The 24,386-nt window shown below is 47.1% G+C and overlaps 1 protein-coding gene across 2 annotated transcripts in view; it reads right to left on the minus strand.

Moving 5' to 3' along the window:
• Positions 1–24,386, minus strand: part of HK2 (hexokinase 2) — a 138,844-nt gene that overhangs the window by 13,312 nt on the left and 101,146 nt on the right. For both annotated transcript variants that reach the window (XM_058667710.1, XM_004590705.3), the window contains exons 2-7: positions 19,933–20,095; positions 8,450–8,598; positions 2,903–3,022; positions 2,172–2,267; positions 1,500–1,599; positions 1,033–1,216 (exon numbers count right to left, since the gene is read on the minus strand). In XM_058667710.1, coding sequence (XP_058523693.1) covers positions 1,033–1,216; positions 1,500–1,599; positions 2,172–2,267; positions 2,903–3,022; positions 8,450–8,598; positions 19,933–20,074 — 791 coding nt within the window. In that variant the 5' untranslated portion in view covers positions 20,075–20,095. The remainder of the gene's footprint in view (positions 1–1,032; positions 1,217–1,499; positions 1,600–2,171; positions 2,268–2,902; positions 3,023–8,449; positions 8,599–19,932; positions 20,096–24,386) is intronic.

Below are 24,386 nucleotides of genomic sequence, written 5' to 3' on the forward strand. Positions count from 1 at the left end.
TGACTGCTAGTCCCCATCTTTGGGCACTTCAAAGGACATACAGCTCCTCATATAGCTCCTCTAGTAACTTGGGCGTGCCTCATCAAGGATGGTAGGCAGTGACCGAGTGATTTTTCAGCTCATAAAAACCTCACCATCCACGGAAGACACAATCTAAGTGTATCCTGAGTGTGTATATTCCTAAGAAAGTACAAAGAATTACATTTCAACAAGTAAAGAGGAAGCAAGGTCACTTGCATGGGAAAGGGCTGACCATTGGCAACCTGGTTTACAGGGTGGGCAGTCATCTCCAAGAAGACATCTGCATTAAAGGCGCTCCTAACACGGTTATAGCGACAAGAACACCCAGAGAGCAGCGCATTGCTCAAAACATTTTGCAACGGCCTTTAGAGTTTGCAGCAATCCTATTTTAAGATCTTTCACAGGGACGTTTGGCAAATGCAAGGGTGAAATAGTGTGTTGTAAGAGTCAAGTCAGGCCAGGCTGGCTAGTACAGCACTCAGGGTCCAAAATGCTGGGGCATTCTCTAGTCCACCCCAGGTCATGACTGGGTCACAGTCCAGGGTGGAGGTCCAGGGGGTTCCTTAGCCAGCCTCCCCCAAGCCATGGGCCTGCCTGCAGCTGGGGCAGGAAGTCCAGGATTCCATGGGCTAGGTACCAAGTACCACAGCCTTGTGCTGTAGATGGTGATGGGTGGGAGCTACAAAAGATGTCTTTAGAGACGGTAATCTTGACCATCATTACGTCACTTTCTTATGTGGCTAAGAGTTTTATGAATATTTACACAGAGAGGAAGGTAATCTAAAGGTCAGAGCTAAATTATCAGCTATAATCTGGTGCAATGCTTGCTCTATCTGTTCCACAGCTCTCGTTGTGAGTGGTGGTCACAGGTATTTCCATAACCGATATGCCTCAGCAACCTTTTGGGGATACAATACTATAAGGAAAACATGAGAACCAAGCCCAGCTCTGGCCAACCCCGACCTCAGCTCCTTAGCCCCAAGCCCACCCTCCCAGGAAGAGCCTACTCACAGTTGCTTCCCAGGGTTCAGCGAGCCCATGTCGATCTCGTGGTCAAACTCAGTGCGAATGTCATTGAGTGTGCCGTCGTCTCCGAATGCCCCCCACTCCATGTTGATGCACATCCGCCCCTCATCGCCTTCCACCATGTCAATGTGGCGCATCTCCTCCATGTAGCAGGCATTACTGCCCGTGCCTGGTCAAAGTAAGGGACTGCTCAGCACCTACCACACCTTCTCATCCCCAGAGCCTCATCTTCCTCTGTCACCACAGTCCTGAGTGTGCCCGGTGGACTGGAATTCCTTAACAGAGATTCCCAGCGAATCACAATCCAGGATCCTGTCCTCTGCTATTCCCAACTATTCCTGTCTCAGTCCTCCAAAGTGACCGTACAAATAATCTTTAGATATGAAGTACAAGAAAACACCTGACCACAGTTCCCTTTTCCCTTTCCAGCCCACCATCCAGAATCCACTCACCCACAATGAGACCGATTTCACAGTTCTGGTCATCATAGCCACAGGTCATCATGGTCCCAACTGTGTCATTCACCACAGCCACAATGTCAATATCAAAGTCCTATGGGGGAACCATCAGTATCACAGGGGGCTTCAGATGCGAAGATGGAAAAAGGACATACAGCTTAAGCAGAGCAGAGCTTCCCCCAACTAACCCACCCCCAGGAGGGTTGGAGCAGGAACTCCCAAGTCCACATCTGGTCGAACTGTGCCAACACACTTCTCATTCTGCTTGGCCTCCATGCAGAGGCCCAAATTCCTCACTGGCAGCCCAGCAAACAATCCACAGCCATCACTGCACTAACGGAGTCCATCTTACTGTCTTCCTTCTTCTTTCCTCTCTTCTCTTCTTCCGTGTTATTTCCCTTCTCTGTTCTGTTCCACTTTCATGTCAACAACATCCCAACTTTCTTACTTAAATTTGATATCCAACTCTTTCTCAGGGTAAGAACTTAGGGGCTTTCCTTCACCACAGTCACGATTACTCAGTCCTTGCATTCCTCCAAGACCCCAAAAGGCATCTAATCACACACAAAATCGGATGGGCAAACACAGCAGGGAGAAGAGGGAAGACTTCAGGGGGAACCCAAAAGAACCCACGGACCCCAAGCACCAGCTAACCCATTCACTCACCCCTCTCCGCTGGATGGCCTTGCGGATCAGGGCCACCACATCTCTGCCTTCCACTCCGCTGGACTTGAATCCCTTGGTCCATGACACCAGGAAACTCTGGAAAAGGATCAAGGAATGAATATTGATTTCTCACAGCTAGAACTTGGGCCACACCCCTCAAAGAGCTACCATGAGCGCAGACCTCTGCCACTGGGCTAAAGTCATGATTCAACTTGTATGTTGTCATTTGACTAGGCTGGGAAGGAGAAACTTGGCACCCATCAAAAACCAAATAAGGTGAGACTCTCTCAGGACCCCAATAAGCAGCAACAACAGGCTTAGAACTACCCAAACCAGACACTACTAACCCCATGCCATTCAGTTCCTCATGTGTCTTTATTCCAGAGGTCTTTATCACAATACTCTAGATCAGAGGAGTTCCTAATTTTTCTCTCCTGCTTCCGTCAGCAGGATAAGCGATTGTGTGATATTAGTGGAGGCAAGAGTGATGAGAGCACCCCATTTCTGTGACACTTTGTCACCATCCCCTCAGCAGCTACACAAACACACAAACACACACACACACACACACACACACAGTCACCTGCCACCTGGGTGAACAGAATTCAGATTTCTCTGGACTCAACCCCTTTGGGGTGCCATTGACACTACAGTGGCAGGTGACTCTGATGTCCTTCCTGGTCCACCCAGCCAAGAACAAGGTAATAGAATGGTATGAAAGCCTCTCTTACCTCGTCGAGCTTAGTCTGGTGGCAGGGGAAGGAGAAGGTAAAACCCAGAGGGAGTTTCTTGTCTTTGATCTGTAGCTTGTCCATGAAGTTCGCCAGGCATTCAGCAATGTGGTCGAACAGCTGAGGGCACACAACACGGAAGATGAGCAGGGAGGTGCATAGCACAGCGAGTGAGCGTGTGAGCTTGGGGCCCAGAAAGGAGCTAACTAAGTCCTGTGTTAGAGCCATATCCCCTTTTCAAAGCCTATGCTCACTAGGAATGACAACTGGATCTGTCCTCATGGAGAGACTAAAATGATTAAGTGATCAAAGACTGATCTATGTATCTACATTTATATATCTATATCTATATCTAGATATCTATATCTATATCTGTTTATAGATATAGATATATGTATGCCTAATACAGCCTAGAGGGTTTAAACCTTCCTCTAAGCATTTATCCAAATCACCGTCAAAAATCACCCTGTGAAGCCAAAGTTAACCAAATAGTCACAGCTTCTTGGAGAGGCCCTATCAGAACATAAGCCTAGCTGCTTATCTTCCCAGGAAAGACTGCTCAACTCACCACCAAGAAGTCTTAGCACTCCCATCCCTTATGATAGGGGAGAGATGGAACATTCTCCTGTTACTCTCCTATGAGCCATCTTCAAAATAAGTAATTCATAGTTTTGTCCTTTCTGGGAAGCACTTCAAAGTAGTTCTCTATGGTTTCTGACTGCAAAATGGAACACACCCAAGTGAATCGGTGATCGGCACTGGAAAATGAACAGAGGTGCAGGTGGGCAGCCACACAACCTGACCACGCTGAGCAGCCACACAACCCCTAACGCTGCAGAGAAAGCTGCATTCACAAAAGCCGGCCTTTCTACTGGCTTCCTTCTTCCCCACCTGGCTCCCTCAAAGACAATGTGGTGACCTTCCAGATGCTTAGAGGTTGAGGCAAGGGCACCCTGGGGCAAACAGTGAAGCAGAAGTAAAAAAGCTAGGCAATTCCAAGTGCCAGGCTGATCAGGTGGCAACATGGAAAAGCCAAGGGCGCAGAGGATGGAAGAGGATGACGATCCTTTTCTTCTCCGAGATATAAGGAAGATTTCTGAAACTGACTGTTCTCAAACATGGTCCTGGACCAGCAGCATCAACATCACTACCTGAGAAGCACTTAGAAATGCAAATCGTAGGGCCTAGACCCCAGAAACTATGCTAACAAGACTTTACCCCCCTGAATGTATCTGCATTTCTGAAGGAACTGAGCAGTCAGTCAGAAGAGGGAGGCGTTTACTTCCCTGAGTACCATCAGCGGGAGGGACCCGGGAAGACAAGACCAACCCAGCTAGAAGGTGACTGGCTTTGCCTGACATTCTGGTGAATTCCGCCCCCTGTCTGATCCCGTGCAAGGCTAACGACAGCTGATGCTGAACCTTCAGCCTTCTAATCACAACACTCTCAAGCGCAGAAGGTCAGGATTTTCTCAACAAGGGAAAGGTATTGACCTGGGGCAGAGGTACATACTACATATTTGAAGTGTTTTGTTTTAATGTTAACTGGGAGGAGTCAGTGAATTCTGTTTTTGCTGAGAAGCTGAGTGACTCCTTCCTGGCACTCTAGTCAAAATGTTGAGAATACGTAAATTTCTATGGACAGAGAAGAAACTGCAAAGCTTTGTAGAGATAAGGGCCATCACCAGAGGTGCAGGAGCCTTCAGAAAGGGGAAAAGCAACAAGCTTCCCACGTGCATACTGACCACTGCCACCTTTCTAATCATACTCCCAGCCGGGGGAGGTGCAGAAAGAAACGCAATGGAGATGCATTAAATGCTACCCTGCCCCATATGGTAGCCACTGGCCCTTCATGGCTATTCCAATCAACCTGAATTTTTAGATCAAAAATGTAAGCCCTTAGCTCCTCTAGCCACATTATTGGTACTCCATGCCACAGGTGGACAATGGCTGCTATGTTGCCCAAGGCAGCCCCAGAATAAGTCCTATCATTGTATGAAGGTTTGTTGGCCAAAGTTTGGCTCAAAGAATCTATCCTTAGAGTCGATGTCATGGCATAGCATGCTATTTCCACCTGTGATGCCAGCATCCCATGTGGGAATCAGTTTGATTCTTGGATGTTCCATTTCCCATCCAGCTCCCTGCTGTGGCCTGGGAAAGCAGTGGAGGATGACCCACTGCACCCAAGTGGGAGACTCAGTAAAAGCTCCTGGCTTCAGACCAGCTTAGCTCTGACAGTTGCAGCCATATGGGGAGTGAATCAACAGACAGAAAATCCTTCTCAGTCTCACCTCTATCTCTAACTATCTTTTAAATAAAAGAAAGAAAGAAAGAAAGAAAGAAAGAAAGAAAGAAAGAAAGAAAGAAAGAAAGAAAGAAAGAAAGAAAGAAAGAAAGAAAGAAAAGGACCTATATGTACAAGTTGGTCGAAAGAGACCATCAGCTTCCTTGTACTGGAAGATTCCCCATTTCTATTTACTGAGAACATAAGCATGAGATACGGGAAGGAAAAGCTAACAACACCTTCCGGCCATAAAAAAAAAGGCTCAAAGGGCATCATTTATACACTCAGTCAGGTTTCCCTTTCCTTATTGCTGTGAGCATCTGCTCACTCTAAAAACTCCAAGTGGCCACCAGCCAGGTTTTCCATCCCTGCTCTCTGGAGGAAGTGACGGCCCAGGGAGACAGCTGCCCCCCAGGGACTCCCGGGTCTTCACAAACCTCTGCCAACCTGGGTTGGGGGGAGGGGGTTGCTGATTTCATCTTGGTTTGAATTCCATTTTAAAATTTTAATTTGTTTCTCTATTTTTTTAAATTTATTTTTATTGGAAAGTCAGATATACAGAGAGGAAGATCTTATGTCCGATGATTCACAACCCAAGTGACCGCAACGGCCGGTGCTGAGCCGATCTGAAGCCAGGAGCCAGGAGCTTCTTTTGGTCTCCCACGTGGGTACAGGATCCCAAGGCTTTGGGCTGTCCTCCACTGCTTTCCCAGGCCACAAGCAGGGAGCTGGATGGGAAGTGGAGCTGCTGGGATTAGAACCGGCACCATATGGGATCCCGACACATTCAAGGTGAGGACTTTAGCTGTTAGGCTACGGTGCCGGGCCCTAATTTGTTTCTCTTTAATTAAAATACTTATACCTAATATCCCCAAAAGAGTAAGACAACAACAGTAACCATATCACCTGAAATAGCCTTCCTTTTATCCACGCTTTTTCCCAGTGGTTTTAGATTTACAGTATTCCTTCTCTTCCTTAGGGTAAATGAACTCCTGATTTCCTTTTATTTTAGCATTCCCCTCATTTATTCAGATCTTTCTCTTATTCCAATGGTTTTATTGCTTCTTCCAGGTGGTTTCAGGTGCTTGTGTTTTAATTAGACTAAAATATCTTGTCCTTGTGTTCTTAGAGCAGTGTCATGATACAGTGGATTTGCAATGTCAGCATCCTACATCAGAATGCTGGTTTAAGTCCCAGCAGCTCCTGTTCCAATCCCAATCTGTGTTAACATGCCTGGGAAGGCAACATGAGATAATCCAAGTGATGGAGCCCCTATCCCCACATGGGAGACCTGGATGGAGGTCTAGGCTCCTGGTTTTGGGCTAGCCCAGCCATGACTGTTGAGGCCATTTGGAAAATGAAACACAAGAACTGTCTTTCTTTGTTGTCTATTTATTTTTGTTTTTTAAGATTTACTTATTTTCATTGGAAAGGGAGATTTACAGAAAGAAGAAACGGAGAGATAAGAGTGTCCATCCCCTGTTTCACTCCCCTAAGTGGAAAAAGTGGCTGGAGCTAAGCTGATCCAAAGCCAGGAGCTTCCTCCAGGTCTCCCACGCAGTTGCAGGGTCCCAAGACCTTGGGCCATCCTCTGCTGCTTTCCCAGGCCACAAGCAGGGAGCTGGATGGGAAATGGAGCAGCTGGGACATGAACCGACACCCATTTAGGATCTTGGCACTTGCACAGGGAGGATTAGCCAACTGAGCCACTGTGCCAGGCCCTCTTAGCTGCCTTGTAGGCAATCAAACCTGAGCCCCTGACCACTCCCTGGTAGGCGTGGCTCATCACTTACTTGTCCATGACCTGAGGCACAGCTTCCAGGCCTGTACCTGGAACCTGAAGTGACCTCTGACAGGAAGGGGGGGTGTGGGGGGGAGGAATATGTCATTATTGGGTGGCGGGGGACTGCTGGAAGAAGCCCTCCTGCCTTCAACCCCTTAACTTGTTCCTAATAAAGTGGACATTCCTCACCAGAACACCATCACCTCACCCTCAGTGACCTCGGGGCCTGCGGGCAGGCTTAAACCCTGAGACTGCCTTTCAAATATGTGTGTGTGTATATATATATATATTTCCTTCCCCCCCCAAAAAAATGCCTGTCTTTATACCATCTAACTAAGTGTTTTAGGAGATTTAAACATAATTTTTCCATGGCAAACTTCACTCAGTTCTTGAGTGTCTGAAACAGATTCGCTCTCTGGCTTGGCAAACACACCTCACTGCCTACAGAAGCCCGGAAACTGCAAGGGCTGTGAGGAACCTGGGCCCTCTATGCTGCTGAGGTGTGAACAACAGGCCTTGGAATTATGCTTGTAGCGTTTTATTTCCATAGAGCTTAGATTCACCTAACACATCAGCATCATATTGCTAGCCTTTGAGAAGCACAGAGCACACTTGAAACGTTTTGTCATTTAGTCTTGCTTACTTGGTTCTCAAATGTTTGTAATCTGGATAAGAGATAGAGGCAATGAGAAGGTGACCACTTCCCCTGTGATGAGGCAACAGTTCAACTACTGGCCACAGAGGAACAGATGAAAGTCCTAACGAAAAGCAACAAGAGCCCCGGTTTATACTTAGCCCACATCGTCTTGTCTAAGCCCCAACACAATCCAGGTGCTATCATCCCTCCCTACAGATCAGTAAAACTGGCTCTGTGGTGTCTGCTGCTTACCCAGAATCATAAGGAACAACTTCCTCATTGTCACAGCATCAAGCAGGTGCAAAGGAGGCAGGGACCACCCTTTGTGACCTTCCTAACATTGCACTGGAGCCCTGTGACAACCTTGGTAGAGCTTTAATATAGCCGCAGGTCCAGGGACTCACCTCCTTCCCCAACTCCAGCACAGCAGCAAAGGAAGCAGGTTCACTCTCACGGGTACCCCCCAAAGACAAATAAATGCTCTAAAAATAGCCTCCTCACATGCTCTCCTCCAGGCCTGAAATTCCTTTCTCAGGAGTGGCTTAGAGTGGCAGAAGAGAACGGCAGACCAGGATTCAGAGCGCTCAACTTCTCCGCAAGCCCAGAGACCCAAGATGTGACAATGCTAGAAGTGCATCCTTGGATTGTGGGATTTTCTGGCATTCACTGCTTTTATTATCAAGTACACACTGAGTGTGAAAACACAGCAAGACTAAGCCAGAACTCCAGCCAAGAGCTGAGTTCCCACCGAGTGCCTACCCATGGACCTAGGGCAGCTGAATACGGCACACAAGACACATCTTGGGAAGACAGTGTGATGGCCACTCCAAGAGAAAGGCTGTACCTGGGTTCCACTGCCGCGCATGAGGTCCTCCGGAATGGCATAGATCTGGTTCTCCATCTCCACCTTCTGGAGCCCATTGTCAGTCACTCTCACCCAGAGCACCCGGAAGTTGGTGCCCCCGAGGTCCAGGGCCAGGAATTCTCCATGTTCTGCAGAGAAGGGCGGGGGGAAAAGACAACAGGGTCAAGACTTGAAAACCTGAGCTCCTCCAAGACACTGGTCCATTTGTGGGAGACAGGGCAGTCAACAGCTGTCACTTGTCCTCAACACACACGGATGTGCTGCCGGATCCTCTGCACGGTGAGCACTTCTAGAAATCTACATGTACAAGGATCTGGTTTCACAGCCAATGCTGAGGCACTCACCCCTCACGAGGGTCCTCCCTAATTGGGTTCAGTAAGTCCTCCTTGAGCTCCTGGCGCCCTGCAAGCCCCAAGCCAAGGGTCCATGCCTCTGTTTTGCTCCTCTTCCTTCTAGAATGCCCAACATGCTACTGTAGGCCTGTGGGCCCCAGGGCTTCTGACAAACTGCCTGCTGCAAAGTTTGCTTTGGAATGCTTGAGTGCCAAGATGGTGATAGTGATGGAGTGAAATAGGGTCCAGCCAACTACAGATTAAGGAGCTGACTAAGTGTCCCTCAGAGGGTCCCAAGCATATGAGAATGTGAGTGAATAAGAAAGGATGCTGACCTGAGAGCGTACAAAGACAAGAGGCACTGGGATGTTGCACTCCTGCAAACCGTAGAGCTGTGAGGAAATGGGGGACAGGGCCAGAGACTCCAGGAGAATCCTACAGACATAAATGGGCCCAATCTCCAGGAATCCCCAGGAGTATAGGGTTCCTTCCCACCTCGGACATAAACAGCAGGGACAAAAAACATCCAGAGGGTGGACAATGACACGGCGGCTGCAGAAAAGCACCCCATTGTACGACATAGAATGAAAGCGCTGAAGAGGTGCAGAGCCATAGCCATGGTGGGGGTAGCAGGCAGGCCAGGGCTGCAGAAGGTGGGCTCAAACTCCCTGTAGCCACCTCAACCAGTTCCAGTCGCTGCCCCAGTCTCCAGATGCCCTGTCCCAACCTGCTCTAAGGATCTGAGATCATTCCCTGAGGAGTCCTTCAGGGTGTGGAGTGACATCCTGTCCCTTCCCACTGCTGCAGTGAGGTCCGGCGGATTACAGGGTCTGGGACACGCCCTGACTAAATGAACCCACAAGGGTTATTCTGTGCCCATATTCCCTCAGCAACTGTTCCTGCCTGAGAAAAGCAACATTGTCCCAGTTCCCTAGGACCAGCCATGCACAGCACCCAGAGCCCACAAGCGCAGCTGGCTGTAGACTTCATCTATGGGAGATGTTCAACCAAACAGCAGCCAGGTGCTGGAACAAATGGAAACTGGCTGGGTGACCTACATTTACATCAGAACCCCAGCCACTTCATCGATGAGGCTCACCTCTACAACAGACACATCATATGTCATTGGGTTGCTGTGAGGGGGTCTAAGTTCTCAGCACCCAAGTTGCTGAGAGCTGAGGACACACACTCTGCCCAGGCTCTCAGCAAACACTGCCCCTGCCCACATTCATGGTGGAAGACCCTTGTCCAAGAAAAGCCACCAGAGGCAGTCCAGGAACTTCAGCTTCCTCCTGGGAAGTACTGCCCATCTGGTGTCTGGAGGCTGCCCTGTCACTTGCTACAGTTGTACCCTGGGTAAAATAATATCAACTCTGTCTGGGGTCCTCCTGCCTGCCCTCCCTATTCCCTGCTGTGGCCATGAGCTACATTCACCCCCCCACACCCCGCATCCCCTCCACCCTCCAACACTCTGGAAAAGTTCTGAGCCTCCCCAGGGAGTGGGCAGTCAGCCAGATTCTAGGAAACACCATGTGGCGCTTGTCATGAGGGATGAAGAGAAGAACCAAACACGATCTGCCTGCCTCAGCACTCTGAGGCCCAGATACACATGATCCGCTGAACCAGGGCCCGTCCATGACCAGGGGGGACTGAGCTGGAAAGGGCTCCCTTGGTTAGTGATCACCCAGGGCCCGCCCAGTAGGCTCACAGCAGGGGCACGGCAGCGCTTCAGGATCTTCCAGGGCACTGAGTGCACTCGCTGATGACTCCAGCAAAGAACCGCATCCACTGCTTTCCTGACAGCTATTCTGGGACAGACATTCCTTCATGTGCCTCCACCCTGCAATCCACCTACCACCCCCTGCCAGATCAGCCACCACAGCCAAGGACTCTACACCAAGCTGGAACTCTGGGGATCCTAACAGACCCCTTAGGGCAGTGGGCGAGCCCTCTCCGAACGCCCACCTCCAGGTCATGCCAGTCCAGGAGAGTGGCAGCTAACAGCTACCTTTAGAGATGGGTGGGGAGACCTTGTGTTCAATCCCAGCTCGGCTGCAGTGTGACCTGAGAACATCACGTAACTCCAAGCACTTCACCTCATACATAAAAGAAGATGGTTCACAACATCGGCTTCTCCATTTGGGTATAAGGCTTACATGACATGTTGTATGTGAATATAGACACATATAGAGTTCTAGAACTCTCCATTTCTTCCTGAATATAACTACAACTACTGCCAAAATGAGGAAGTTTATTTAAAAGATCAAATTCATCTTTTGTTTTCTTATGAAATCTTTCTGAAAAATGGTATCTAGGACCCTGCCCTCACCTCTCTTGTCCCTGGGGAAGATCTGAGACTTCCTCATTCACTTTCAGATTATTGTGGTAACAAAACAATGGAACACAGAGGCAGAAGTGAGAACTGTCTAGTAGATTTAGGGCCTCAACAGATAGCCACCCCTAACAGAAGAAAATTCAGGTTTGTTAAGTGATGGGCTCTTTGTTCCAACATTATCTCAGTAATCCTCAACAACCCAGCCAGACATTATAATCCCCACTTTACAAAAAGAACACCAAGAAATCCTAAGCAAGATCTGTTTTCTACAAAGTTTCCTGACGCAACAAAAAATAAGATTTCTCATGGGAAAGCAGTAAACCCTCAATTAGGGACTTTTTTGCTTTACCACCAAGAATAGGACACAGAGGGACAATAGCTGGTCTGGGAGACAGAGGAAGCGATACTGCAGCTGGCCTAGAACTTGAGTTGCTGGGTGAAGGTCACATGGGGGTGAGTGGTGCTGGGTGTGAACCCAAATCCACCAGGCGCCAGAGCCTGGGCCCCTGCTTTGTTCTACATCCACATCTTTCATGGCTCTGGATTCTGGAAGCCAATAATGTGGTGAGAAAGCAAGACACCCTATCCTTCATCAATAACCACAGCCCAGGCCCTGGACTGCTTCAATGGCACATTCTCTGACTCCACCTTCCCTCCTGAGGCAGAGTTGGCACGCATCAGCTGGCAAGGGGAGGCATCCCTTCTCTTCAGAGGAACCCTGGACTATGAGAGCTAGGGAATGCAAGGTGGTTTTTTTGGTTTTTGTTTTTTGTTTTGCTTTTTAAGATTTTATTTATTTTTATTGGAAAGATTTACAGAGAGACAGATATTCCCTGTGTCGGTTTACTCCACAAGTGGCTGCAAAGGCCAGAGCTGAACCAGTCTGCAGTTAGGAGCCAGGAGCCAAGAGCCTGTTCTAGGTCTCCCATGCAGGTGCAGAGTCCCAAGGACTTGGGCCATTCTCCACTGCTTTCCCAGGCCACAAGTAGGAAGCTGGATGGGAAGCAGGACTGCTGGGACACAAACTGGTGCCCATATGGGATCCTCGCACAAGGAAAGCGAGGATTTAGCCACTAGGCTACCGCATCAGACTCAGGTTTTAGTTTGGTAGCCACAAACTGGTGCCCTCTCCTACAGCTCTAGGAAACCTCTGCTCTCACTTCTGTAAGTACTCTCTGCTGAAGATCTTGCTCATCCAAAATATCCTCAGCCCGCTCCTCACAAAATAGATAAGAAAAGCTCCCCCCACCACCCCTGCCACTCTCCAATAAAAGAAGAAAAAGGAATCCAAAGTCACAGTGCTGGTCATAAGAGGAACTGGCAGCAGGAGTATCAGGCCATGCCACCCTCCCTCTAGCAGTTGGCTTTGGCTTGCTGACTCATTTCCCATGCTAGAGGACTCCAGTAAACTCACTTTCAGTTTGACTCTTATCGGATACATCAGGTCAGCAAGATAAACAGGTTTGAATTTCTCCTGGGAATTCACCTGTCATAGGGAAGAGCTGGAGACGAACATGAATTTGACCAAATGCTCCCCTAAACATGATAGTGGATGTCATCTTGGTTGATGTGACATGTGTAATGTATTTGAACTAGCTGTCACTCGAGCAGTGTTAATTGCATACATTCATGCTGGCCTGGGACCTGACATGTCATTCTAGCTCGCTTTCTCTTTCTTTTTTCTTTTTTTTAATTTTTAAGATGAGACATAAGGGACAGTTAGATTTTTCAACAGGGTCTATTTTCGATCCTTAGGTGCTTGCCCACCTGTTCTCAGAAAGTCAGAGCAGAGGGCCAGCCTGTGCTCAAAGTATGACTTGCAACAATTTTGGTTTTGTTTTGCATTGGAAGGCAGCAGTGCTCCTTCACCCGGGGCCACTCTGTGGAGAGTAGCTGCAGCTAGGGGCCAAGCCCTTCACCCCAGGACATCAAGAGATCAAACAGACTTCTGGAACTATAAGCTACAGGTACTCCCTATTTAAAACATGGTTTTTATACCATGTTCTCAGAGTCCAGGGATTCATATGAGTGGCAGTCTGTCCTTAGTGAAGGTTATAGGAGGACCATCAAAGTAAAAATCACCTCCTACATCCTCACCTCCTATATTATTATTTCTCCTGTCTTTTATGTGGGTTTCTATACAGCATTTCATTTGGCTTAAGTTTGGGTGTGGGTTCCAATGTCAACAGACTGAAGAAAGCCATTTCAAGAAATACGGGGGAAAAAAAAAGGAAACAACAAACACTGTATCTTAAGAAATAAAATCTGGGGCCCAGCGCGGTGGCCTAGTGGCTAAAGTCCTCACCTTGCAAGCACCAGGATCCTATATGGGTGACGGTTCTAATCCTGGCAGCCCCACTTTCCATCCAGCTCCCTGCTTGTGGCCTGGGAAAGCAGTCGAGGACGGCCCAAAGCCTTGGGACCCTCCACCTGCGTGGGAGACCTGGAGGAAGTTCCTGGCTCTTGCATTCCAATCAGCTCAGCTATGGTCATTGCGGCCACTTGGGGAGTGAATCATCGGATGAAAGATCTTCCTGTATCTCCTGCATATATGACTGCAATAAAGTAAATAAATCTTTTTTTTAAAAAAAAGGAAATCTGAACCCATTTAAAGACCTTTGCACAAAATGTTTTCTATTCTGTTGATTAGTTATTTCAACACTGAGCATTGAAGACAGGTGAGGAAAAGCTCCTTGGCTGCATGAATGGGGAATGGGGAGGTGGGCAGTGGCAAGAACAATATTGTGACGGGAACTATTGTAGAAGGAGCGAATATTTCTGTTCAGATAAGGGAAGATCCGCCACAGCCAGGATTTATTGAGTAGGAAGTTGTCAGAGAAAAGGGAGTGCACAGGGTGTGGAACTTCATGGCACGCTCCATACCTGGCAAGGCAGGACAGGTGTGGGGTAACGGCTTGAGATGGCATCACTTGGGACTGAGACAATGGCACGTCCAGAGTGGCTACCACATAGGGCTTACATGACACGGCTATGAGCTCTTGGCAAACGCCATTGCCAACGACCTTGGTACTTCAGCATGTCAGATTTGTCAGATTTGTCTTTCCAAGAGCGAGCTAGTAGCACCTTGGGGAATGGGCTCCAGAGCTGGGAGGCTGGCTCAGAAGCTGCAGTGATAAATGAATGGAACAACAAAGACCTGTAAGGGTGATTGTCCCAGTTCGCCCAGATCTAGAGTGACATGGACCTCAGAGCTAAAACTGAGAAAGTCCCAGAAAAAAATCAAGACAGCTGGACTGTATTAGATCCAACACTATGCTCCTGGCTCCTGACTTTGGATCAGTCCAGTTCTGGCCATTGTGGTCATTTGGGGAGTAACTAGTAGATGAAGATCTTTCTTTCCACCTCTTTCCCTCTGTAAATCTGCCTTTCCAATGAAAATAAATGAATCTTTAAAAAAAAAAGGAAAGAAAAAAGATTGGGTCCCAGTACAATAGCCTCGTGGCTAAAATCCTTACCTCACATGCGCCAGAACTGCACATGGGTACCAGTTCATGTCCCGGCAGCCCCACTTCCCTTTCAGGCTCCCACTTGTGGCCTGAGAAAGCAGGCAAGGATGGCCCAAAGCTTTCGGGACCCAGCACCCACACAGGAGACCCAGAGGAGGTTCCTGGTTCCTAGCTTCCAATCAGCTCAGCTCCAGCTGTTGCAGCCACTTGGGGAGTGAATAAGTGGATGGAAGAATTTTTTCTCCATTTATCTGCCTTTCCAATCAAAATTAATAAACCTTTAAAAAAAAGTTGATAGCAACAAAGTGTAATAAGGTGTTTGGCAACAAGGCCGATGTATCACCTAAATGCTGGCCATTTATCAGTACAATCTTCAGTTTAGATTGCCACCACCACATCAATCCACTTGACCTGCTTGTATGCTAACTGTTGATCCATGTCTCCACTGCATGGCTGTTGATATAATGCAGACCAACCAAGATAAGGGCTTCTCTCTGCCTGCACCCCGCCTACCAGTCTCCCGTTATCATACAGTGTGGCTGCATTATGGCCCGTTATCACCCTCTAATTGTTTCATCTGTGTAAGCTTTATCTCCCTGGGGATAATTTTCACTTTTTTTTTTTCAAAATTTTTAACATTTTAATCCTAAACATTACAGGATAGATAGATATTGGACCCTAACGTGACACTCCATAAATCCTAGCTTTTTCAGTTTTCATCTTAAATGTTGCCCCAACCACTAAGACATTAGTGGTTTTATAACCTTTGGATTATGGAAATACATATTTCTGGAATAAATGCTACAAAAACAACAATGGAAGAAAGCCAACAAACTGCCTCTGTGAAGGAAAAGAAAGTGGAACATTCTGAAGCTTTGACACTTCTCTCTCCGTGTCTTATGAAGAACCTGTCACTTCAGTGCAGCATGTGGTCAAATTTTCACTCTTCAAAGGCAGGACGCATGGCAGCTCGGCCACCGACAGAGGATCTGTTGATTAACTAAACAAGCAGGCTTGAGTTACTAAAAAAAAATTAATGCATTGTACCAACAGTGTCACACATACCTAAGCACAAAATGTGCCAGCAGTGGTGTGTGTAGGGACCCTAGGCCCGGTACATGGCTAGTGAGGTTTTTTTTGTCTTTTGGCCAGGGAGTTCAAATCCCAATACTGCCATTATTCACTGTGTGACTTTGGGCAAGTGCCTAATCTCTCTAAATCTAGCTTTTTTGTGTATCAGGTCACTGTGAGAACTAATAAGATAGCTCAAATATGGCCCTCAGCAAAGTACCTGCTATTTTCACCAAGCTAGCCCCTCCTCCCTGGTTATCTAAGTCTTACTTAAGAGTAGAGATGTATTTACCTGATAAGATAATTCATAATTCAGGGAAGTTGAGTGTCAGATGGTCAACTTGATGCTGCCTCACCCTAACTCTGCTAATCAGACATAGTGCTACAGTGATACCTAAACAATCTTGCAAGGACAAAGAGGTCAATGAGGATGCCACAGATACTTCACTTCTAAATTAGAGCCTACAGTGGGAGCATTTGGGTTGTACTTGAACTTGTCTTAATGATATAAAGCCAACTTATATTTCTAACCATCTGGGGGCAGGCCATATGGCACAACAGGTTGAGTTGCCCTTTGGGACACCTGCTCTATATCAGAGTACCAGCTTGAGTCCCAGAGACTCCACCTCCAATTCAGCTCCCTGCTAATGCACTGGGAGCCGGCAGATGATGGCTCAAACTACTTGAGTTCCTGCCACCAGTGTGGGAGATCCAGATGAAGTTTCAGACTCCCGGCTTCAGCATGGCCCAGTCACAACTGGAACAGCCATTTGAGGTGTGAACCAGCAGACAGAAGATCTCTCCATCTTCCCCCAGTGCCCTCTCTCTGTCACTCTGCCTTTCAAATAAATTTTTCTTAACAATATTCTGTTGGGGGGCTAGGCAGCGTGGCCTAGTGGCTAAGGTCCTCGCCTTGATCCCATGTGGCTGCTGGTTCTAATCCCGGCAGCTCCACTTCCTCTCTATCTCTCCTCCTCTCAGTATATCTGACTTTGTAATAAAAATAAAATAAGTCTTTAAAAAAAAAAAAAAACAACAATATTCTGTTGGTAGGCATTTAGTGTAACAGTTAAATTTCTTCTTAGATCACCCACTGCAATGCCTGGGTTAAGTGCCAGCTCCTCCTCTTGTGATGCAGCTTCCGGCGAACATTTACAGAGAAAGCAGCAGATGATAGCTCAGGCGCACAGGTCCCTGTTGCCCCTGTCGGAGACCAAGATGGGGTCCTGTCTGGCTCTTGGCTTCAGCCTGGTCCAGTCCTGGCATTTGCATTTGGGGAACAAATCAGCAAGTGAAGATCTTTGTGTCTACCAAATAGGAAAATACAGTTTAAAAAAAAAGTTTTTTAAAGATAATCTGGCTTGCTATGGACATTTTTGTTCAGCAACAAGAGCCATCAAAACTGTATGTATATATGTATTTAAAGATTTATTTATTTTTATCTGAAAGGCAGAATTTACAGAGATAGAGAGGTGTTTTCCATCCACTGGCTTATTCCCCATATGACTGCAAGGAGCCAGGAGCTATTTTTTTTCCAGGTCTCCCAAGTAGACATAAGAGCTCAAGAACTTGAGCCATCCTCTGCTGCTTTCCCAAGCCATAGCAAGCAACTTAACTGGAAGTGGAGCAGCCAAGACTTGAGCTGCAGGCGGAGGCTTAGCCTATGACACTACAACACCAGCCCCCGAAACAGTGAATCTAAATGCCATGAGTCAGTACTAGCTTAAGCCTCAAGTCTGTCACCAGCTGAAGTGAACTGCCCACAGGTGACCTTGCAATCCGCAACCCTCTTTTAGCCTCAGTTGTCTTAAAGTGGGAATGTCTTTCTTGTAAAGTTTTTATGGAGAGTAAAATAGACTGATGTAAACAGACTAGAAAAGATCACAGGCACTTATTAAAATGATGTCAATTATTCCTGCATTTCCTTTTAAGATGGTGGTGTCCTCCAGCACCTACCTTCCCTCCACAGTTGCAGGAGCCACCCTGGCTTCAGGGGAAGAGAAGTTTGTGGCACCCCTGGTTTGCAGTGGATCACGTTGCATTGTGTTCATGACCTTGTAACTCATGTTGAAAACTAAAGTTTTTGGTTTTTCTTTAAAAACCAAAAGAAATCTTTAAAAAATTACATTTCTATTTTCTAGGACTTCAGTTGCTTTTTCAATCTTTTAAAAACTGATAACAGCAAATTGTAGGAGGACATTGTGACCCTAGAAGGTCAGTGAGCACAGGATTACAGTTGATTGGACAATATTTGTATGATAAACAACTGAATGGGTGTGACTGGATATCCTTTGCATGAGAACAACTGTGACTACCTTTTGTATACCTGATGAGATATCATTTGTATAAGAACAGTTGAGTGGAAATATACAAGACAAAAGGACTTCCAAACAAAGGCATAGAAACAGTTGATGGTTTTGTTGATGAACTTAGTATCTCTACCCTAATCCTGTATGACCCTCAGTGTATAAAGTCTGATGCTACTAATAAACTACGGCTTTTGACCATCAGTCAGGGTCCATGCGTGTTATTATCGGCTCCTTGCACCAAGTCCATCGCTGCGGGACAGCGACAGCAAATGAAACAGTTGTCTAAGTGATGTAGTCGAAAAAATAATATCTTGACTTCAATGCACCTTTATTTATTTTTAACATTTATTTTTATTGGAAAGCATGATATACAGAGAGGAAGATCTTCCGATCCACTGATTGACTCCCCAAGTGGCCACAATGGCTGGAGTTGAGCCCATCTGAAGACAGGACCCAGGAGCCTCTTCTGGGTCTCCCATGTGGGCGCAGGGTCCCAAGGCTTTTGGGCGTCCTTGACTGCTTTCCCAGGCCACAAGCAGGGAGCTAGATGGGAAGCTTTCTAACTCCCTTACATAGGGTTTTGTAAAAGTGAATGAGCACATGCAGATGTTCAGAATAGCTTTTTCAATAGCATACGTTTAGAAAATATTTAGGGCACTTAGTGTGAGCACTGGGTGAAAGCAAGCCTTCAACAGGTGGTTATTTATCAGAAGGTCAAACAGACACCATGGCAACAGGTGTAGTTTTCAGTGAGAACAGTAGGTACAATAAGCATGCCCAGTTAGAGGGCGCAGGAGGAATGGCTGCTGGGGCCCTTTACCTCAAGGGTCTCTTTGAAGGGCTGAGACACACATGCTCAGAGAACAATCCCAAACAAGGCTACACCCTTGGCGCTGCGTCCAGGCAGTCCCAAAAGCCTCAGCAAATACATAGCTATTTTAAGAACTTAAAAGTCTTGCTGGACAAATCAAGTCCCTGGACACCCATGAAGGTGAGCCTCAAGGACACGGTGTGATGGAAACAAGCATGAGGCCCATAAACAGCCCTGTCCCCTACCAGGCCCCAGCCCCAACCCCTGTGAGTTCCCTGCAGGCGCATCACCAGTGGTTGGCACCTCCTACAGCTCCTCCCTCCTTCCAGATCTTGGAGTTTGCTCTTCTGGGTCATTCTGCAGCTCCAGGAGCTGTCCCTGAGCTCTTTATCCTGCACCTGTACTTCCCCACTTCCTATCCTGTAGGGGCCTCACAGGGGCTTCAGTGTTAAGATAGAGGCTTCTTGTGATGTGGTTCATTCTCCTTTTCTGGGGGTTGTTGTCAACCCCCTGGGCCTCCCCATCAGGGATAGCTAATGATGAAACATCACCAAGATAGCTCCATCCAATCCTACAAGAACCTGGTTTCTACCCACACCCCACAGTGTTCACTTCAGAACCCTTGCTTCCTTGCCAGGCACATTGTTCTCCCCAGGTCAGCCCTCTAGAACCTTTCTCATGGCCTTCCAGCAATAAACGAGGAGCCTCTATACCACAGTTTGCCTCTCCAGCACACCCAAAGGACGTGCTACTTAGGACGTGTGAACAGGTGGCCACGCAGCTGCTGCCGCAGCCCATGCTTGGACCATCTCAAGGCAGTTTGCTGGACTCCATCACCTCCTCGAGGTGCCACTTTAGTGAGACTGTAAAATACCAGGCTGAGCCAAGCAGTATTTCTTAGCTCATGGCTGACAGGAAGCACCCTTACCATGAATGCCAGGACTGCCAGCTTCCCAGTCTTTCCCCTCCATCCCATCTACAGCCTCCCAGTCCACTCCAGGGATCTTTCATCAGAGTTGGTTTCTGAGATTTGAAACCACAGAACCTTCACTGACACATAGTTCTCTGGGCCTCCAAAGAGAGCCAAGCAAATTGTTCCCTAGACCTGGGTCACTCAGGACTATCCAGCTGCAGTACCTGTGCCGTCGGGAGTGGACCTCACAAAAGTTGGCAGCATTTTCACAGATGCAGTGGGATGGGTGGTGGCTCCAAGCCCTTTCTCCATCTCCTTGCGGAACCTCTTAGAGATCTCCAGGAGGGTCTCATCAGAGAGACGCATGTGGTAGAGATACTGGTCAACCTAGAAGAGGTGGGTGGGAAACAGCAAAAGATCAATAGGTCAAATCAATCATGGTACACGTCTCTTATGAAACCTCATTCAAAAATCTGTTAGGTACGGAAGAGTTACTAAAGGCCATTAACAAGAACTGATGATGAGATTTTGCCTTTGGGAAAAAAAGAAAAAAGAAAAACTAGAGAAATAGATGCTGTCAGTCACTTCCATGTCCAGCACCACGAAGAGAAAATTGTAACAGCTATCACTAGCCAGGGGTAGGGGAGAGGTGTAGGGGGAGTGTGTACAGCTTCTACAAGATGTGTATCATTCTCACACCATCATAAGGTCATAAACTATTAAGTGGAATCAATAAACTATTAATAGGTCAGAGCTATCTGGGTTAGTGTTCACACTGACATGGACATCACAGTACCAGAACCTGGGATGTGTGGGTTCACCTATGTGAGCTCCAAACCTGGCATGGTACCTAACATGTTGAGAGGCTCTGTGTAAATGACACCACCCTTTCTCATGTACTCAGAGGCAAAAACTGGCCTTGCCCCTGGCATGAATTTATATTAACCATTTCCAGATTGCATACCAGGAGGGGCAGAAGCACCAGTAACCCTATCAGAGTTTCTTCATAGGGCAGGACTAGAACAGATGCTGCTCTTTCAAGTTCTAGAGCTCATGGATTCCAATCTGCTGTCATTCTTATGAGAAATAGGTAAATGACCCAACCCCGACAAAGGACATGGTGTTTTGCAGTTGGTTTTCTTGGACTAACACACTCATTAATGGGAAAACCTATGTTTTTCCAGCCTTTTTGGATTTATTTTATTTGCACTTGGGCCCTCTTCCGCTGCCTACCCAGGGACATTAGCAGTATTGGCTTTGAGCTCATTTGATTGTGGCCATTCTCAGTTCATCTTTGATGTTTAAACTGCTAGAAAGCTTGTTGGAAATCCAGAGTATTCTCACAATTAACTCTGAAGACTCAAGTTAAATGGTCACCCTTTACTCAAGTCACGTTGCCCTTTGCGGAATAGATGTTGACTATCTTCCAAGTGTTCAATAGCAATGAAAACAAGTGACAACGATAACTACAACAGCTGAACCTTAACCAAGCAGCTCTAATCTGCCAGGCGCCCTCCACAGCTGGGACAACTTGATCTCCACTGTCTTTTTGTTAACACTTCTGTGTCCTTGTTTAACAGGCCACTCAAGTGGTAGGGGGCAGAAGTAGAATTCAAACAGAGGTTCTAAGGACCCTCATGACTGCCACCCTTGCCAGTCCATGGCCTCTCTCCATAGGGGTGGCATTCCCTGACTGCCCTCTGGTTTCCTGGGTGAGCCTTCGACTTCTAGTTTCCTCTTTATCAAGAGAAAGAACAGTGGTGAAAAACACACCTTGCCCCAAACTTCCCCTTTCACCCAGAGTTATCTTAACTATCAAGCAACTGTACCCACCTAGTATCTTAGTGTCATCCAAAAAAGGATCACTGACTACCTAGTGTCACAATACTGGAGTCCACCAAGCTTGGAGGGCACTGCTGGTATTGAGTGAACAGCAGCCAACGAAAGTGCAAGTTAGAAAAATGAGGCAGCTTCCATTCAAAGTCAGTTTTTTAGCCAACTTTCAACCACAACAAAACCCCAGGGACAGGGCATAAGGCCTCCTAAGTCAGGGGAGAGAGCCATGAAACAGATGCCACATGCTCACACAGCACTGGGACTGCAGCTCGAAAACATTCCCGGTCAGGTCACCATTTGGCCTAGATGTGAATGCTTCTAAGCATGAACGCTTACTACTTCCCTGTAAGTTGGCTATTGTTAGAAAACTTTCTTTCAGTGAGAAATCTGCTTTCTCGTAACTTCATCTCCATTCTGTCACTTGTGATGCGTGTTCTCAAACTCAGAATCACACAAGGAGCTTTAACAAAACAGAAAGAATTTGGGTCCAGTGCAGCAACCTAGCGGCTGAAGTCCTTGCCTTGTATGTGCCAGGATTCCATATGGGCGCCGGTTCATATCCCAGCTGCTCCACATCCCTTCCAGCTTCCTGCCTGTGGACCTGGAAGCACTGGAGGATGGCCCAAAGTCTTGGGCTCCTGCACCCATGTGGGAAACCTGGAGGAAGCTTCTGGCTTCTGATCAGCTCAGCTCCGGCCACTATAGATACTTAGGGAGTGAACCAGGGGATAGAAGATCTTTCTGTCTATTCTTCTCTCTGTAAATCTGACTTTCCAATAAAAATAAATAAATCTTAAAAAAAAAAAATAGTAAGAATTCCAGAGATCATTCCACACTAGCTAAATGGCACCTCCAGGGCAGGGAGTTTAACACCCGGGGCAGGTTTCTATCAAGCCACTGATTTGATAAAAATCAATCAAGTTCCAATTGGCATGGTTTCAGGTCATTTTCACCACCTTTCTGCCTGGAGTCAGTAGTTAAGACATTAGTCCCACTGTATGAAACAATTCAGCCTTCCCAGGATTGGAAAGACAAACTCTGGACCTAGTGTTGTGGTGTAGCAATTTCAGGCATCCCATATGGCCACCAGTTTTGAGTCCTGGCTACTTCACTGCTGGTGTGCCTGAGAAAGCAGCAAAAGATGGCCCAGGTCCTTGAGGTCCTGCACCCATGTGACAGACCCAGATGAAGCTCCTGGTTCTTGATTTTGGCCTGGCCGGGCCCCAGCTATTGTGGCCATTTGGGAAGTGAGCCAGTAGTTGGAAGCTCGATCTCTGTTGCTGTAACTCTGTCTTTCAAATAAATAAAATAAACCTTTAACAATAAAAATAAAAGACAAACTCCACACCTGTTTGAAGTTGTTTCAAACCATCAAAGCAGGGTCACTGGAATAAATATTGATGCCGAGTTAGGATGCTGCTTAAGGTACCTGTTTCCATCAGGGTCCTTGGCTAACAGTCCAGCCTCTACCTCCAATTCCAGCTTCCTAAAGTGCATGCCTTAGGAGGCAACAGGTGATGGCTCAAGTACTTGGGTCCCTGCCGCCTATGTGCAAAACTCAGACTGAGTTCTGGGCTCCCGGCTTTAGCTTGGCCCAGCCACAGCTATTGTGAGCATTTAGAGAGTCAATGAGTAAAAATCAAATGAAAAATAAATTGAAAAGTATAAAAAACAAAGCAGAACGATTCAGGCTTTTAGTAACTGGTGGTGATGAAGTAGGGGCTTTGGCATCAGAACAATCGGCATGCAAATTCTCACCACAGGCAGAAACTGTAGGTAAAGCATGCAACGTTTAGAGGAGCCGCTTCCAATCTGACTCTAGTTTCCTCACTCCAACATGATGAACAACTCTACACAATAATTTAGGAAGCAAGTATAAAGCTCTAGGCAATCCTCTTTCTACTACCTTTTCTTCCTAGACTTCTCTCTGCGAAGTGGTCCCCCCCAGATGATCAAAGCTAATTCTCAATCATCTTCTGTCACACTTCTATCCTGACTGGGAGACAGGAGGCAAGGAGGGACATTCCAGCAGTGAGGCAGGCCAGAGCACAGCCGGAGGGCTGCCCGCCTACCCCTGAGTAAGGTTGTGTGGGCAAAACAACACATTTTAGCTGGTATCTATTAGGCAATGTCAAGGAGATTAGAACTTCCTCACAGGGTAATCCTGGTCAGCTGCATTTTCCCCCCCAAGAGCCACCAGCCTGATATCCTTCCTCTACCATCTAGGGGCTGGTGGTGGCGGGGCAAGGCCATACTCTTGAGGAATATTTTTCCTTCACAGCAGTACTAAGAGGAACGGACATTTTGTCACAGCCATGTTGCACAGCCCACAGGAAAGAAAAGATCTTCCTCATAGAGGAACCTCTTGGAAGGAACAGTGGGCAGGGTGAGTGACACATCTTTCCAGGAAGGAAAGGTCTGGATATGGGAGCCGGAAAGAAATCTTGGGGAAACCGAGGCCCAGTAGAGACTGCCGTCCAGGACGCCCACACCTGAATGGCTGGTGACCAACACCTGGATCCTGAGACTACCATCTCTGGTCTCGGTGCCTTGACCAATGCTTTATGCCTGAAACACAGAGATATCCCAACTTTGTTGGTTTTGTTATATAAAGTACTACAAACTCCACCTTGAGTACCTTAAGGGCCTTCAAAGGAAAGTTACAGAGGAACCCTGAGATTCCAATGTCTAAATACCTAATTAGGACACTAACATTTAACCCTTGGCTTCCTGGTCACAGCTACAGCTTCAGTATTTCCCTTTTTACAATATGTACTGAATCTCAATTATCCACAAAAACACTACGATGTAAAAAAATATATTCTAACAAAAAACATGTTTT

Source organism: Ochotona princeps, chromosome 8, assembly GCF_030435755.1.
Source record: "Ochotona princeps isolate mOchPri1 chromosome 8, mOchPri1.hap1, whole genome shotgun sequence".
NCBI lineage: Eukaryota > Metazoa > Chordata > Mammalia > Lagomorpha > Ochotonidae > Ochotona > Ochotona princeps.